Source organism: Simochromis diagramma, unplaced genomic scaffold (genome assembly GCF_900408965.1).
Source record: "Simochromis diagramma unplaced genomic scaffold, fSimDia1.1 OVJJ01000061.1, whole genome shotgun sequence".
Lineage (NCBI taxonomy): Eukaryota > Metazoa > Chordata > Actinopteri > Cichliformes > Cichlidae > Simochromis > Simochromis diagramma.
The window spans coordinates 528,963-545,554 of NW_024386945.1; the positions used below are offsets into that span (position 1 = coordinate 528,963).

The 16,592-nt window shown below is 41.0% G+C and overlaps 1 protein-coding gene across 1 annotated transcript; it reads left to right on the plus strand.

Moving 5' to 3' along the window:
- Positions 1–620: 620 nt before the first annotated feature.
- pip4k2ca (phosphatidylinositol-5-phosphate 4-kinase, type II, gamma a) lies at positions 621–16,288 on the plus strand. The gene is made up of 10 exons (XM_040038016.1): positions 621–779; positions 2,773–2,870; positions 3,127–3,223; positions 3,606–3,752; positions 11,559–11,705; positions 11,980–12,018; positions 12,130–12,243; positions 12,506–12,770; positions 13,753–13,856; positions 14,252–16,288. The coding sequence occupies exons 1-10, from the start codon at positions 621–623 to the stop codon at positions 14,330–14,332; spliced, it is 1,251 nt and encodes a 416-aa protein (XP_039893950.1). The 3' UTR covers positions 14,333–16,288.
- The last annotated feature ends 304 nt before the right edge of the window (positions 16,289–16,592 follow it).

The following is a 16,592-nucleotide window of genomic DNA, read 5'->3' on the forward strand; positions in this document are numbered from 1 at the left end:
GGAGAGAAAAAGTGGGGATATCTTATTTTTTTTTCAGATTTCTGAAAATGACTGAAAAACTGGAGAACTGTTGCTCAAAACCACTTGAAAAAACTTTATTCTAAAGTTTGGCTGCCTAGAAGCAAAATATAAAGAAATGAAGGCTGTTTCAAGACTTTTGCACATTACTATATATCATTATTAAGATAATATTTACTCTCATTTTCAGATCTATGACAGAGATGAATTAACATTTGATATGATCCAGTTTTTAAGAAACCGTATCCAACTGACGGAGAAATTAATCGTACACTGACCACGTGGTCTATAATAACACAGGTGGGCTCGAGGGGGCGGTGGTGGACTGTCTGTCAGTGATTACATGGAGCTGTGAAGTCACGCTTGGGTGAAGTTAGTAATGATTCATCTCCTCGGTTTAAACGTTAAGCGGTGCTCTGAAGAAACAGCGTCAGTCTGACACCAGCTGACCTTTAGTTGTTGCGAGCCTGGACAGAACAGCGCGAGGAAGGTTAGCCGCTTTAGCTTGAGAGCTCCGGGTGACGGCAGCCGTCAGGAAGAGGCGTCACCGCCCGCACCAGCGCCAGTCGGAGCAGGGCACAAGGGGGAGACGGTCTGCGGCCATGGCTGCCCTCGGTAACACGGGGGCTACCTCCAGTCCTATGGTGATCCTGGCGCCCAAAACGAAGACGAAGAAGAAGCACTTCGTGCAGCAGAAGGTGAAGGTGTTCCGGGCTAGCGACCCCGTGCTGAGCGTCTTCATGTGGGGCGTTAATCACTCGGTGAGTCGGTGTTAGCTAACGTATCACTAAATGCTAATGTTGGTGCTAACTCAGTGTTAGCATGAAAGCTAGCCAGAGTACAGGTAACATCCCCGGACAGGTGAGGGTGTTAGATCGAAATCCGTCTGGTTGAGTGACAGTACACGTTCACCTGGAGAAAAACACGGATGTTTACAGAGCTGCACCAACGGTGGGAACTTGTTTTGCGGCACACAGGGCTGAAAGGTCTTTGTAGTCGTACAGTTTATTTACAAAGCAGGTAAATGTGATTCTGTCCTGCTGAAGTTTCTCACGAGTGAAAATCATTCACATAAAATCCTGGCTAAAGAATTCTCGGTGTAGTTTAATATTCATGAACTTTCAGATGTATATATTATTTGAAGGGGTCACAACACCTGTCACAATTTCTACATAACAGATGAATGAATGGCATAAACAAACATAAAAGACAAGTATACATTAATACAAGAACATTCAAACTTGGCACATACGGGCTATAAGACCACAGAAACCATCTGTGTTTTGACAGCCTAAAATTAAAATGTTCATATTTCAAGATCGGTTTGAATTCCCCCTTTAAATGTGTCAAACAGGGGAGATCAGGGTGGTTATCAGGGTGGTTCTAGTCTGTTGTGTTTGGGTGGGGCGCTAGAAATAAAGGATAGGGAACTGATGAGATGAAAACTGGAAGTTTGAGCAGCTGACTACTAAAATAAAGTAATCTCTCTCTGAGATCACTGTCTCTCCTTCCACGCTATCCCAGCATCGCTGTATGATGACTTGTATAGGGCGAAGATCCTCACTTAAAGTCTGCATGTGGCTCAGTCTGTAAATCTTTTGTGCATATCTCAAAATGCTTACAAATACAAAAGGTGCATCTTTGTGGGTGGGGTGCACATGACCTCACAGGTTTCCTTCAGTATTGCCACACTGATGGGTCAGTTCCTGTAAAGAAACAAACAAAAAAAAAATAGAACTGTGTAAATGAACAGATTCCTGGTAGAAAGCATTGTTACGTTCTAAAAAACTTCACTTGAAGGTTAAACGTGCTGAATCATGCAGAAACTCTGACACAGCTGTCAAATAATGACCACATCTTAACAATAACAGCCTTTAAATTTCAACTAAAATATTGGAAACACGTTACAGCTCAAATGTCTTATTCTTCTTTTTATTCTTGTCCTACTGTTCAATGAACGCGATGGGCTGCTGAGCATTTTCTTCTTGGAGCTATTGGTGGACGCGTTAATTTATAAACCGCACTCCATGTTTTATTCAGTAGGACCTGAAACTAGTGAATGAGCCCATAAAGTCATGAAGAAGGTGTTTGCTGAGGTCACAGAGCAAATTAGCTGAGATCCATGCAGACTTTGTGCCCCCCTGCAACCCAGAGTTTGCCTGTGGTTTTGAGTAACAAGAGGATTGCTCCACTCTATACTTCATTTATAAAAGTAGCTCATTCTTAACTACAAATAATAATTTTTAAAAAGTGTCAGATTGAAAGAAATTTTTGAAAAGTAATGAAGTAATGTTAAACTAAACATTTGCTGCTGCTTTAATCCAAGATATCAGCAATCTGGTGCTTTTTCTCTTCTTACATGAAAGACATTTGATGGCCTCATTTTGGATTCTCTTAAAATGATTAGTGAGCCGCTTTAGTTGTGCAACATCAGAAAACTGACAAAAGTCCCCACAGTGCTGTCTTACAGCTTGAGAGTTACAAATGTTTGTTTTCTAAATCTCTTCTAAAAATCTCTTCTTATTGCCTGACTTGTTTTCTCTTCATTTGGCTTGTTTCTTGTCATTTCCAAGTATTTTTAATCATTTTCTTCTGAATGGTTAATGCATTTTTAATCTTTCTGTGAAGCCCATTGTAACATTAAGATCAGTTGTCTTTCATTGCTTGTAAAAACAAAATGATATTTGTCAGTTGTGGGTTTATTTCAGACACTGAATTCTGTTTAATGATTGCCTCTTTTTTTTTTTTCTGCAGATTAATGATCTCAACCAGGTGCCTGTTCCCGTCATGCTGCTGCCCGATGACTTCAAAGCCAACACTAAGATCAAAGTCAACAACCACCTCTTCAACAAGTAAGACTCAGAAATGAGCACATTTTCACATGGAACAGATTGAAATGTATAACTAGTCAAGTGAAAATGTAACTTGCTGACCCCTTGAAGCTTTTGAGAAACTACAAAAAACCCATCGGGGTATAAATCAGTGATAAGACTGGATGTTTGTGTTGGACTGTAGAGCTGGACAAATGTTTTGGAGCTGAAATTTAGTGAGAAATAAGTCATGTTTGTCTTGGAATGAGTTAAGTTTCCTAACTGCTTCCTCTCACAGGGAAAACCTCCCAGGACATTTCAAGTTCAAAGAATACTGCCCTCAGGTCTTTCGAAATCTAAGGGAACGGTTTGGTATTGAGGATCTGGACTATCAGGTGTGTAAAGTTGAGTCGTTGGCTGATGATCACTGATGATACTGTTGAATGGTGCATTCAAAACAAATATGAAGTTTTTGCCTGGCTCGAGTACAAACAGTCTGCGCAGCGAAGAGAATTGACCTGAATTTGCTTTGGGCTACACAAAGACAGCAAGTATTAGTTGTAAATCTCCTGGCACCACCGACAATCAGAAACGGAGGATGGCTGTACTGAAGCCATTTGAGAGGCGGAGCTTTCATTGGTGGTACTGCATGTTTGGGGCGAATGCACCATAAGGGATGATCGTAGCTTGTTTTCATAAAAAATGACTGAAATTACTTCTTGTCTTTAGTACTTTACTAAAGATGAGTGCCTGTGTTAACCTGTGTGACGTTTCCAGGTGTCACTGACTCGCAGCCCACCTTTCAGCGTTGATGATCAGGGAGAAGGCCTGCTCCTTAACTCTTACGACCGGACGCTGGTGGTTAAGCAGATCTCCAGCGAGGATGTGGCAGACATGCACAACATCCTGTCCGAGTATCACCAGGTATGCTTATAGCATGGACATGTAGTGTGTGTGTGTGTGTGTGTGTGTGTGTGTGTGTGTGTGTGTGTCTGTGTGTCTGTGTCAGGTCAGCCAAACTAGTGATGTCTGCAGGCCATTTAGACGTGTAGAAAGCTTTTCTGGCCTGCCCAAACCTTTTATTACAACTCTGATCAGCACACGTCATTTTTAAATCCCATGGGTTTATTTTCTTAGTTCTTTCTCTTCCAAATGTAATTATTTATAGTATTTTATGACATTTAAAACTTTTTTTTTTTTAAAGATTATTTACCTTGTTTTCCTGGCTTGAGATTAAATTTCATGGAAGCACTGGTCTGCATATAGTTGAGGCTTAAGAGTCTGTGTTGGCTCACCTTACAGAAGGCTTTGGCTTTTCCTGTTATTAACAAAACTGTATTTAAACCCTCCCAGCTAGTTTCCCAGACTTGGATTAAACCTAAGACTAACACTAAAAGAAAGGTTTGAACATTGCAGTTGCTTTTATTCTAGGGCTAGGCTTATGGCATGTCTGGTAAACTAAGCCTATATATTTTTACTTGTAAACCTGAGTCTTGGTGATTTTGGATGACATTCTTTTTTTGGGTGACAAAAATTGTATATGCAGGATAATAAGTTTATTTATTGTTAATAAGTTTACACGCCACATTTGTTTGTGGCATGTGGCTTGTTTGTTTGTTGTTTGATGGTTACTTTTAAAAGGTCTCTGCCTTGTTGTGTGGAACCAGTAAATGGTAAATGGCCTGTATTTGCATAGTGCTTTACTAGTCCCTAAGGACCCCAAAGCGCTTTACACATTCAGTCATCCACCCATTCACACACACATTCACACACTGGTGATGGCAAGCTACATTGTAGCCACAGCCACCCTGGGGCGCAATGACAGAGGCGAGGCTGCCGGACACTGGCGCCACCGGGCCATCTGACTACCACCAGTAGGCAACGGGTGAAGTGTCTCGCCCAAGGACACAATGACCTTCCGATTACAAGGCGAACTCCCAACTCCTGAGCCACGATCGCCCCAGTGTCATTAACTGAAGTAGCTAAAGCCTGTCTGAAATGTAACTACACGTTACATTGCGCCAGTTCGAGTTCTAGTCAAGTCTGACGCACTTAGCCATTTCCGGTCCAAATGCCTCTTCAGATCATATTTAGATAAATACTTGCACAACACTGGCAGTTAAATGGGTGTAAATTCCTTCAACTACGATCGAGTAATTAGTTACAGGTGTTAACATACCATCTAGGTAACAATGGGAAACAGGTTTACTAGCAGTTAGTTTCTAAGTTTAACAATAAACGAAATTCCAAAAACCAAAACCCAAGTGGTTTATGGGACTATTTTTGTCTTTCTTAAGACACACACGCGTACAAACAGACAAAAGCCTGTGTGGTGCTGTGAGATTAGATCCTCCTGTACCAACACATGCAGAGCCAAAGATGGCTGCAGGTGTCTGTCAGAAAGTCTGTGTAGAGTTCCTTCAAAACAAAAATGAAAATGAGGTCCAGCCAGGTAAAGTTAACACAACACAGGTCTGTGACAACTCTGCGCAGCTATTTCAGGTATTTGAGATGAGATGCGATCTTTGAAGAGTTGGTGAAGAGTTCAGTGGAAATCAAAGTGGTTTTGCCTGAAGTCCTACATTCCTATTGACTACAGCTAATATCAACAAGACAACAATGGCAATGTCTGTTGCAAGTTTTATGGTTTTGGTTAAATGGTTTCAATAAAAATACACTCTGAAGGTCAGTGACGTACAGCCCTATAAATGCTGATGAGCAGATTAGCCAATGTATACCTGTGGTGTATCAGAGATAACACTATCCACACACTCAAGTCAGTGACTAATATGATGTTGCATGGTTAGAGTAATTTGTTGCAGAAAAGTAGCGTTACTAGGGAGAGTCACTGATCAATAAGTGACTCTAGTTGTATGGTTTGATCTGCCATGACAGGAGACGGCCGATTAGCCTCTAAATCAGATTCTTATTAGACTGAGCTACGGCCGACATGTGCCTCTCGGAAACAAGCGTGGTTGTTAGAAAGTGTAAATACCTGAATTCAATTCAATTCAATTTTATTTATATAGCGCCAAATCACAACAACAGTCGCCTCAAGGTGCTTAATATTGTACAGTAGATCGTACAATAATAGATACAGAGAAAAACCCAACAATCATATGACCCCCTATGAGCAAGCACTTTGGCGACAGTGGGAAGGAAAAACTCCCTTTTAACAGGAAGAAACCTCCAGCACAACCAGGCTCAGGGAGGGGCGGGGCCATCTGCTGCGACCGGTTGGGGTGAGAGAAGGAAGACAGGATAAAGACATGCTGTGGAAGAGAGACAGAGGTTAATAGCAGATATGATTCAATGCAGAGAGGTCTGTTAACACATAGTGAGTGAGAAAGGTGACTGAAAAGGAAAAACTCAATGCATCATGGGAATCCCCCGGCAGCCTAACTAAGGGGGGATTCAGGGTCACCTGGTCTAGCCCTAACTATATGCTTTAGCAAAAAGGAAAGTTTGAAGCCTAATCTTAAAAGTAGAGATAGTGTCTGTCTCCCGAATCCAACCTGGAAGCTGGTTCCACAGAAGAGGGGCCCGAAAACTGAATGCTCTCGCTCCCATTCTACTTTTAAGTACTGTAGGAGTATTTAAAAGTATATAAACCATTGATTTGACTCTGAAAAAAATGAGGATATGAATTCAGTTGTTCTTGTTTGCGTCTTCCTCATCGTGCAGCAGCCAGTACTATCCCCACGCAGCCATTTGCCTGTTAATTTTGCATCTCCTTTACTTCAGAGAAGTCCAGACTCTCCTATCAGGGCTGGTTTTTGTGATCAAGCTACTTTTGAAAACACAGCGCTGTTAAATAAGCCTTGTTCTCATTAAAAAATAAGAACATTAAAATGGTGAGTTAAACAAGATTATGACATGATGGTGAGAGAGCCGAATGATATCTCTGTGTGAAAGCTGAGAGTTTTTAAGCTGACAGTGTTTGTGCTTTTTTTCATTCAGGTGGAGAATATAGTTATTTTATGCAACGAATGCTTAAGATTCGTTTTTTTTTTTGTTTTGTTTTTTTAAATCTTTTTTCAAACCCATCCTGTTTGTGGATCACAAAATTGAATTCATAAACTTTCTTTTCTGAGGAACAGAGTTTATTTGATATTGTAAATGTCAGTTAATATTTAACTGGTGACACACATTCTTAGCAAAAACAAACAAACAAAAAATTATATATATATGTTATTAAAACCCGATTCTTTGATCCCCATGATAGAACAGAGAAAACCCGACTCATAGTGGTCAAAACATTTATAATTCTTTATTCAATCATCTTCCGGAAGAGAGAGCCCTGCACAGCCCAACGCCAGTTGCAGGATCTCTAGCATTAGAATCATAAAATGTGTCTCATATAGGTGTTATTTTGGTACTTTACATGTCACACAGTTTCAACAACTCCTTATATGGTACAAGTTCCTCTTTTCTGTCTGGCTTCCCATATTTATTAATATGCTTGTATAGCTCTACACTAACTTCCTGTTTTTCAGTCTGGCTGAGCACTTAGTTTGTGAGTCAAACAGACAATGTAGATGTCAGGGCCTTTTATTGTGAAAGGAAGAAACAGGAAGAAGCCCTTTCTGGACGTTGATAGAACAGGTATTGGATTTTAATAAGAAGAAGACAGCTGAGCGAACACTAATTTTAGTTACGTTTATGCAAATTCATGTCAATACAAAGTTAGACCAATTAGAAGGCTGACTTGCTTCATATTGTCTTTTTTCCCATCCACCCATTTTCTTTCAATTATCCAGTTTAGGGTCAGGCTTCAACCTTTTTCTAGTGTCATAGGGTGAGGGGCACATCAAGAGACTTTTAACCTCACATCTTTACTGAAAGATCACGCTTCCTTCAACAGTAATCTGCTGAGAAGCTGCAGGAAGAGTGACATTAATAAAAGGGTGACATGCAAGTTGGAGACTGTCCCAGTTGTTTCTTTTTCATCCTGCAGTGCGACTATAAATAAACCTCCCCATGAGCATCTTGAGTCCTTTCTGCCTGCTGCTCATTCAGTCAGCCCTGAGTCTGTCTGTCCATCTCACCTCCTGTCTGCTTTCCTGAGCTGTGCGTCTGCTGCTGCGCGTGTCCTACTTCACGTATTTTCTGTCTCCTTCATTTGGACCTTTGCAGCTGAAAAAAACAAAAGCATTTGTCCTGGAGGTCTGGAAGTAAGCATTTCGTGCAGATTATGAAAACAACTATTTATAGATTTGGCAGCAGGCTGGTGCTGTGAGTAAGAAAATAATTTCTTATTGTCTTGAATCATCCTTGATGGAGATCCTGGATTTGGTTTAAGGTGTTTCTCAGACACTCAGCCAGGCCGTTAACCTTCCTGTGGGCGGAAAGCCCAACTGGAAGACGATATCCTTCCGCAGACCAAAGCATTTCTCATCATCAAGGTTAGCCAAGGTTGTTTTTTTTTTGTTTTTTTTTTTTCTGTTACAGTCACAGGACACCTTTGCGCACAGGGCTGAACAAACACGCTATATTGTTGGTTTATTAAAGATATTCAAATGTTCATATCGCCACATCTGCGTTCATGTAAATATCAGAGTACATTTGAAGGGGAGATCAGAGCGGTGACATGCTTTCTTTCCTGTTTTGTTTGTTTACGTCAGGTTTTATTTGCCATTTGCCGTTCGGCCTGGTGCAGCTGAGTCATGTAGATGATTCAAAACTAGATCTCACTTCAGGCTAAACAGTCCACTGAGCAAACTTTTGGCTGCTTTGGGCTCTCGGTGGAATGTGTAGCCTGTGGTTGTGCAGCCTACATAAAAGTGCGAGGGAGATGAGGAAAATGGCAGCTCTGTTTCAGGACGTTTACTTCATTCAGCACTGAATGAACTCATTGTTTGTGCGTTCTGCATTTTAGTTTGTTTTGTAGATCAGTTTGTTTATTGTGAGTTTTCTGGAGGATATTTAACTTCTGTGCTACATTTTTAGCCTGCTGAACATTTGTTCGCTTGGACCGGACTTTACTTTAGCATTACTCAAATGAATTTTGACAATATTTTGGGTGAGGTTTTTTGGCAGGTGTAGGGATTTTGTCTTGAGGATCTGGTCTATTGATGCTGTGATAGACTGGTGAGCTGTCTAGAGTGTACCTCGCCTCTCGCTCTACGACAAATGCGATGGGCTTCATTGGCTAAACGGTCAAAACTAGAAGGATTTTTATAGCAACATTTTTAAATGCATTGCAATAAAATGACATTATATTTGCTCGCACACATAGTAGTGTAGTCCTGTGTCTTTGTCAGCCAGTAGTAACAAAAGAGAGAGTGCAAAACAAACTGTCAAAAAGAGCGTCAGCACAACAGTGATGTGCATCCAGAGAATGGGCAACTTTCTTGTTTCCAAATGTTTCCTGGCGCCTGTTTATAGTCAATCTGTTGACCAGATAGTCTTGGAAATGCAGATTAACATTTTATTTGAAGTAATCTGGAAACTCATGATATTTGTTTGTTGGGTAGGTATTTGCATTTTGGTTTGGGGTTTCATGTATTGGTTTATTTACAGCGTGGGAAAAAGATAGTTTAAGCGTGCGCATCTGATCATCACGTCATTTCACCAGCTTTGTTGCTAGATAATGTTGTGATAATGAACAGTTGGCTGAACATGTGTCACTGGCTTCGGTTGGTGATGGAGAAAGCAAAGGTGATGCCTGTGATCACTTTGCATGTAAATCTTAACAGCACAGCTTCTGTGTGTGTAGTAATTTTAACAACACCTTCAAAACTTTAACCTCCCACACTGTAGACTCAATGAGCACTTTATTAGGAACGCATGTACACCCGCCTGTTCATGCAGTTATCTAAGAATGTTCTCTAGATACACTCCAGGGTGGGGCTGGTTGGGTGAGGCACCACCACATTGAGATGTTTTATATCCCACTGCTTTTGGTGCATGTTTTCTTGGTGTGCCTCCAAACTGTTTTCATTTGTACACATTACAAGTTTTTCTTAACACAGATGGGAGCGGTTTACAGACTTAGCCATAATTTTGAAATGCTTGTGTGCCACAGTGAATCAAGAGAGTGTAAAATATGAAGGCTTCATGTAGTCAAGGCTTCAATTTGAACTTGAATTTGACACAACATTTATCGAGTTATGTATAAAAGTCATGCAGATCGCTGAGCTGAACAGAAAAGCATCCACATGTATGCAAGCTGCAGATCCTCTGACAGCCTCGTGGTCAGAAAATGGTGTTAGGACACGAAGAGAGATGTCTTTTTAACACCGTGAGCATCTATTGGTCTGATGGGACACTGAATGAGGCCAGTCTCAGGGAAGCATCTATTTTAACTGACTGCTATAGCGAGTGCTGAGCACAGCTAAAAGTCTGACCCTGATACACTCAGTAATTGGCCTCCATCACTTGTGAAGTTAACATTTGGGTTTGTTGATAATCTTTTGAGTTATCGATGCTAGATTTTTGGCCCATTCTCAAGTCAAAGCAATTGTTAATTCAGTAAAAATGATGGGCGCTGTCATCTTACTACAGTGGGCGTGTCCTCTACCTACTGATGTGTGAATGAAACTCGATGCCTAAGTAAACACTTTGTGAACCACATTTGGTATATTGTTCTTAGGAAAGCTGCTGTTATGCACAGCTGCTGAAATAAGTTGTTCAACCGGTCTTAGTGCAAAGGTCTAACTTTAGTTTGTTGGTGATGGAGTACCAGATGAAAACAAGAAGTACTTCGAGTTTCAGCGTTTCCCATGCATGCTTGCGAGCCAGCCAGGCTTATTAATGACTGCCCAAGTATATTTTTGCTTGTTTTTTTATGTGTTTCCATCTCATGTTTTAAAAATTCAGTTGCTACTGACCAGCGCAATCACTTCACCTTTTGTGTTTCCTTAGCGACGGGGTCCCTAGCCCTGCCGCTGCTGTGGCGGTCCTTTATCATTCAGCTGCTTCTTCGGCTGAATCAGGATTTTGTCCAGCTGTTGGATGAACGCCTTCTCCAATCACTGCACGGCTGCTATGCAGCTGCAGTCCAGGAGAGTGGAGTAAAAAGCAGAGTTTAGACTTCATCAATTTTTTTTGTGTGTTTTCAGGAACATGGACGCCCAAGTTTGTAAATGAAATAATTCTAGAACAAAGCAACATAGGAGTTTTAGATTGATACTACTAGGAGGCTGTTTCTTATCAGTCTCACTCCTGGTGTAGTCTTCCAGGTTTGTTCTTCAGTGGCAGGCTGCAAACACGTTGTGCTTGCATTGCAGCTGGGGGTGGGGTCAGAGAGTAGGTTTACTTTATCCTAAGACATTTTGGCAGCCAAACCAAGACGCTATTCCGGAAAATAGTTGGAAGTTTACCAGAGAAGCAAATAATGTTTGCATGCAAATCAGCGTAGGTACAACAAAGGATGGATCAGTAAGAAACAGGAGCAGACCAAGCATGACCCAAGTGTACAACACATAATGATGTGTCAAGGCTTTAAGGTTTATGATGAATCTCATTTCTCCACGAGAGACGATATGAAGCATTGCAAAGACCCTCAATTTAAATTTTCAGTTGAATTGAAATTGAGACATTGATTTCAATTTCCCCAGCACAGACATGAAACTAGTTATTAATCGCTCTTGCTTCAAAAGAGAGTTTGAATGTTTGAAGCTTTAACTTCAGTTTTTGTTCGTTGTGTTTGTGAGGTTGTTTCTGCCGTTGACATTAATCCTCCTTTTCCACCTGTCATGCAAATTCACAGTCATTTCCTCTTTGCAGCACATAGTGAAGTGTCACGGGAACACGCTGCTGCCACAGTTCCTGGGTATGTACCGCGTCACCGTGGACAGCGAGGAGACCTACCTGATGGTCATGAGGAACATGTTCAGCCACAGACTGGTGGTGCACAGGAAGTACGACCTCAAGGTGAAGAGGAACTGCATGGCAGTCTGACCTTTTTTTTTTTTTTTTTTTTTTTTTTTTTAAATCACTGCTTCTCATCAGTGATTCACAAATTAATGAGGAAGTCGTGCTAGTTTCCACAAGTTGAGATTTTGGAAATGGTCCAAATTTATTCATGATTTTATTAGAAAAACAAAATGATTATCTGTTTAATTTAGTGTTTTGCTCTTTAAGATGGTCTCTCACTCTTTCTGTTTGATGTGTCAGTGGTAATATTAAAAGCAGTTTCTCTTTGTAGGGCTCTCTGGTGGATCGGGAAGCAAGCGACAAAGAAAGGGTAAAAGAAACCTCTTCCTTTGTCCTCTTTTCATATCATTATGTTGTTTTCTGTCTTATCTCAAAGCCAAGAGTCCTCCCGAGATGTATAATTTATTTATTTACCCCGAAGGTCAAAGAGCTCCCTACCTTCAAAGACATGGACTTCAGGAACAACATGCAGAAGGTTTATGTGACTGAGGAGGAGAAGGAAAAGTTCATGGAGAAGCTAAACAGAGATGTCGAGGTGGGTGAGCGGTCTTGTTGTTGTTGTTGTTTCTCTCCTCTGCCACACAGTGGCAGTATCAGCCCGCTGAGGTTGCTCCTCTGTTGCCGTTTAGGAAATATTAAATGTATTTACTTAAATTACTAGTGAAGGAGGAGAAGTTTCAGTTTTATGAGGAAATTGCAGATCTATCGTGTTTTAAGAGTTTGAAAATCGAAGTTGGTATTCTTTTTAAGCTTGGTTATAAAAGCCTTTTAGAAAACACTGTCCTCTCCTCGCTCAGTTTCTAGTGAGGCTGAAGATCATGGACTACAGCCTGCTGCTCGGCATCCACGACATCGGCCGAGCTGAACGGGAGGAGGAGGAGTGTGAGGAAGAGGTCAAAGAGGAAGATCCGGAGGCAGAAAACGGCCTTGCACCGGGTCCTACGGTGGGCTCTTATGGCAACTCTCCGGAGGGAATCGCTGGTTACATGTCCTCCGTCAAGCCTCTGGGGCCCGGGGAGTTCGACCCCTACGTGGACGTGTATGCAGTTAGGAGCTGCCCAGGTGAATACTGGTGGGGAGGGGATGCTTAAACCTGTAAGTTAGCTGACTGCATTGATCAAACCAGTACCAGTGACTGTTTTCTGTCTTCATTTTATTTTTTAAACCAACACCAACCGTTTGTTTCTACGTGTTTTGAGTCATTGTGTGATGAATCAATCAGTGCCTCACAATCAGCCGATTGTCTCTGCCATGCAAAATTATGCTGTCGTGCTATAAATAGTTTATGAGCTCCAGGCTCCAAAGTACATGGGGGTGGGTTTAGCACTCAAGCTGGTTTATTTCTCCCAGCATTTTTGAGCCAGAGCAGGAGACGGTCGTGTAATATTTAGGGATTAAAATAAACATCTGTTTAAAACTTGCACCTTAACTTGTTTTTGTATTCTGCGATTTGTTGTGTGGCGAACTTTGAGCGTGAGTATTATGGGATGTGTCATGGTTCAAATAGTACTGCACCAGTTTAAAGGCTATGACACAGAGGACGGTGACTTTTTTTTACCTGTCTTATTCCTGTCTGGAGAAAACTACCAAAGGTCATATCAAGATGTCAGAAGGTGGCATATGAAACGTCTCCTTTTTACCCGTTTTCTCCAACCAGGCAGGTTGTCTGTTGTTTGAGAATAATTTTTGAAGAAAGTCATATTCTAATCCTTGTAATTGTTGTTTATTGCTGTGAAAAGGAGAAACATGTTCTGTGTAACAGCCTGGAGATATCACCCTGACAACTTTAGATCCTGAAGAAATCTTTTTTGGAAGTTGAGCCTGGTGTTTCAGATTTGGTTGATTTTCTTTTATTCAGTGTAAAAAAAAGAAGAAAAGCCTTTTACAAATGACTGTAATATAATAATATAGCTGTAGTGGTTCTAATTTTAATATCTGAACAGGGAGCTTTTGGTTTGATGCTTTTTAAATGAGACCCGTGACTGCCGCTGTCACCACAAGCCTGGTAAAATAACCCAGATTGTTCTCTGCCTTTTAATCTCAGGAGCCCCTCAGAGGGAGGTCTACTTCATGGGCCTGATTGACGTGCTCACGCAGTATGACACCAAGAAGAAAGCCGCTCATGCAGCAAAAACTGTCAAACACGGGGTGAGTAGCACAAGAGAGGTGGAGGGCTGCTGTCAGCCGCTCGAAACACTCTGCTGTACCCGTACGGAGGTCGAGAAATTTACAGATGAAGCTGGTCGCTTAGATTATTGTAATTCCTTGTTTACTTGCTTATAATGCCTCCCTGAAACGACTGCAGGGTGTTCAGAATGCTGCTGCTAGGCTTTTGACAAAGTATCCCAAATACTCGCATGCCACTCCCCTGCTGATCCAACTGCAGTGTCTCCCTGTTAAGTTCAGGGTCCATTTTCTGCTTCGGTGAAGCATTTTGTGATTTTTATCTTGAAAGGTGCTATATAAATAAAATGTTACTTTACTTACTGACAATGTTATCTATTTATTTGTTCCCCCCCCCTCTCTTTCTCTCTGTGTTCCAGGCTGGTGCTGAAATCTCCACAGTCCACCCCGAGCAATACGCCAAAAGGTTTCGTGATTTCATCTCAAACATATTTGCGTAACACTGCCACAGGTCGATCCAATTGAGAGCTAAAAGTCTTCTACTATAGACTAAAAGTAGTATGCACACACACAGGTCATTCTTTAGAGTTGATGATCTGAGGCAAGACTTAAGTTGTAGCAATATAATATACTACTTCTGATGCATATATTTATTTTTAAGATGTATTTCTGTAGATGTTAACACTTAATGAATTAACTCTGGAGCAATAGGGTACCTGCTGTTGATCAGTGTTGAAAGTGTTAAACTGCATCTGTGTAAGTTCAGATATTATGTCTCTTTCCTCTGCTTTACTTTGGTTTTCCAGCTGTGAACTTAACTTAGATTGATTAAACTTTTGCTTTTGCAGAGGATTAGATGAGAACACTAATTTCATGTGTGAAATAAATAGGAGATGTTGGCTTAAATAGAATAAAGGAAGTAGAGGGGAATGGGTTTCATAGCTCTTTCCAAAAGTAACAAAAATCTGCTTATATGCACCTCTAAAGCACCACAGAGGTAACCTTGTGGTTAACATCTCTGGGTTGGACGATAACTGCTGATTGACGATACATTTGGAGATGAGAGGTTTCTGTGTGAACGATCCATCAGTATCTGAGTGTAACGACTCAGATTGAGGCAGACTTGAGGCACCACATCAAGTCTGCTTTACAGATACCCCCCCCAAAAATGTCAATGAGGTTTATTTCAAGCAAAAATGCTATTCAAAATTGTCCCAAATCTCGGTTTATTGAACTGGGCTCAAATCTGGTGACTGTGAAGGCCGTAGCATAAGATTTGCATCATTCTCACGAGAGAATTCAGCGAACCCTTGTGCTCTGTGGAAGGAGGCGCTGCTATCAGGAGAAATACTTCATCACATGAAAAGACAGAAATCAGTCAGAAGAGTTTAGTTTTGACTTGCAGTGATGCTTTCATGTCCGTGTCAACTCACAGACTGCATACACCCCATCTGATCTTAAATGGCTCAGTAAAATAATAACCTAGTTAAAAAAAATCTACAAAAGATGTATATCTCTTTTTTAAATAGATTTTTAAATAAATGATAAAACCACAACTTCATTTTCTTAGACGGTTTTTGTCATTGATGAGGTTTAGAGGTGCCAGTAGGCAGATGTTCTCTCGGCAACAAAACATATTCCCTACACCCTGTGAGCTTAATGAAGATTGGTATTAAAGGCAGTAGTACACTAGGTTCTGCACTTGAAGAATATTATTATTTATGTATATATGGACGCCATTTGATTTCCAGTGCCAAATGTGTGGGATCAAAGCTTTATAAAAGCAGGATTTGCACTTTGAATGAGTGTTTTGCTGCTGAGCAGGTAAATGAAACGCAGTTTGAGCAGATCAAATGCTGATTTCCACCAAAGCCTCCATTATTCTTATCATTAAAATGTGTAGAGCAACGTTGTCACAGTTAAACGACCAGAAAGAAGAAAATAGAAAGCGCATGGGACGATTTGGCCTGCACGCATCTCTTAGCCTGTTAGGATATTCGGTAGTTTGAAGGTGATTTATGAAGGTGCAAATATTTAAGGATCATTTCTGCCTTTAAAAAAAAATCATGTGTTTTTGATGTTGTTGTTGTTGTAAAATAAATATGAAAACAGCTTCTGAGAATGAGCCCATCCGTCATGATTCTGACTCCTGGTGTAGTATTTTGTGTGTTAAAATGACCGATATGAGTCACAGTAGCATTAGGATTATGAAGTATCATGTGTGTAATGTAATGGTATTTGAGATTTAGTGATGACCAGAGTACCGTGTGAAACATTCTGGGTATAAACACTACATTTCAGTCGCTCAGCCTTACAGCAGTGGGATATTAAACAGCATTCCTGAACAGTGACAGGGCAGTGATACTCTCTGTATGATGCCTCATCTACTCCATGATTGCACATGTATTTTTACAAATCAGCTTTTGGACCAAAATATATTTTACCAAGAATTTCTGGAAGGTGTTCGACTCATCATTCTTGTGTAATTGTGTAACTCTGTGTGCGTGCGTGTTGGTGTGTGTGTGTGGGGGGGGGGGGGTTGGTGGGTGAGGGGAGAGCTGTATGCTCACTATCTCAACTTCTGAATGTAAAAAAATGTGATAAAATGAGGGGGAAAAAAGATTTGAGGTTCTACGGTTTCAGCTGCTCCTTTTAGGAGTTGCCACAGCAGATCATCTGCCCCCCTCTCTAGCATCCTCTTCAGTCACACCAACACTCTGCATACCCTCCTTCACTACATCCATGAATCTTCTCTGTGGG

Coding starts and splice junctions, on each gene's coding strand:
- pip4k2ca (XM_040038016.1), top strand. CDS start 621: ATGGCTGCCCTCGGTAACACGGGGGCTACCTCCAGTCCTATGGTGATC. Junction 3,753..11,558: donor TCCTGTCCGAGTATCACCAG/GTATGCTTATAG, acceptor TCCTCTTTGCAG/CACATAGTGAAGTGTCACGG. Junction 13,857..14,251: donor CAAAAACTGTCAAACACGGG/GTGAGTAGCACA, acceptor TCTGTGTTCCAG/GCTGGTGCTGAAATCTCCAC.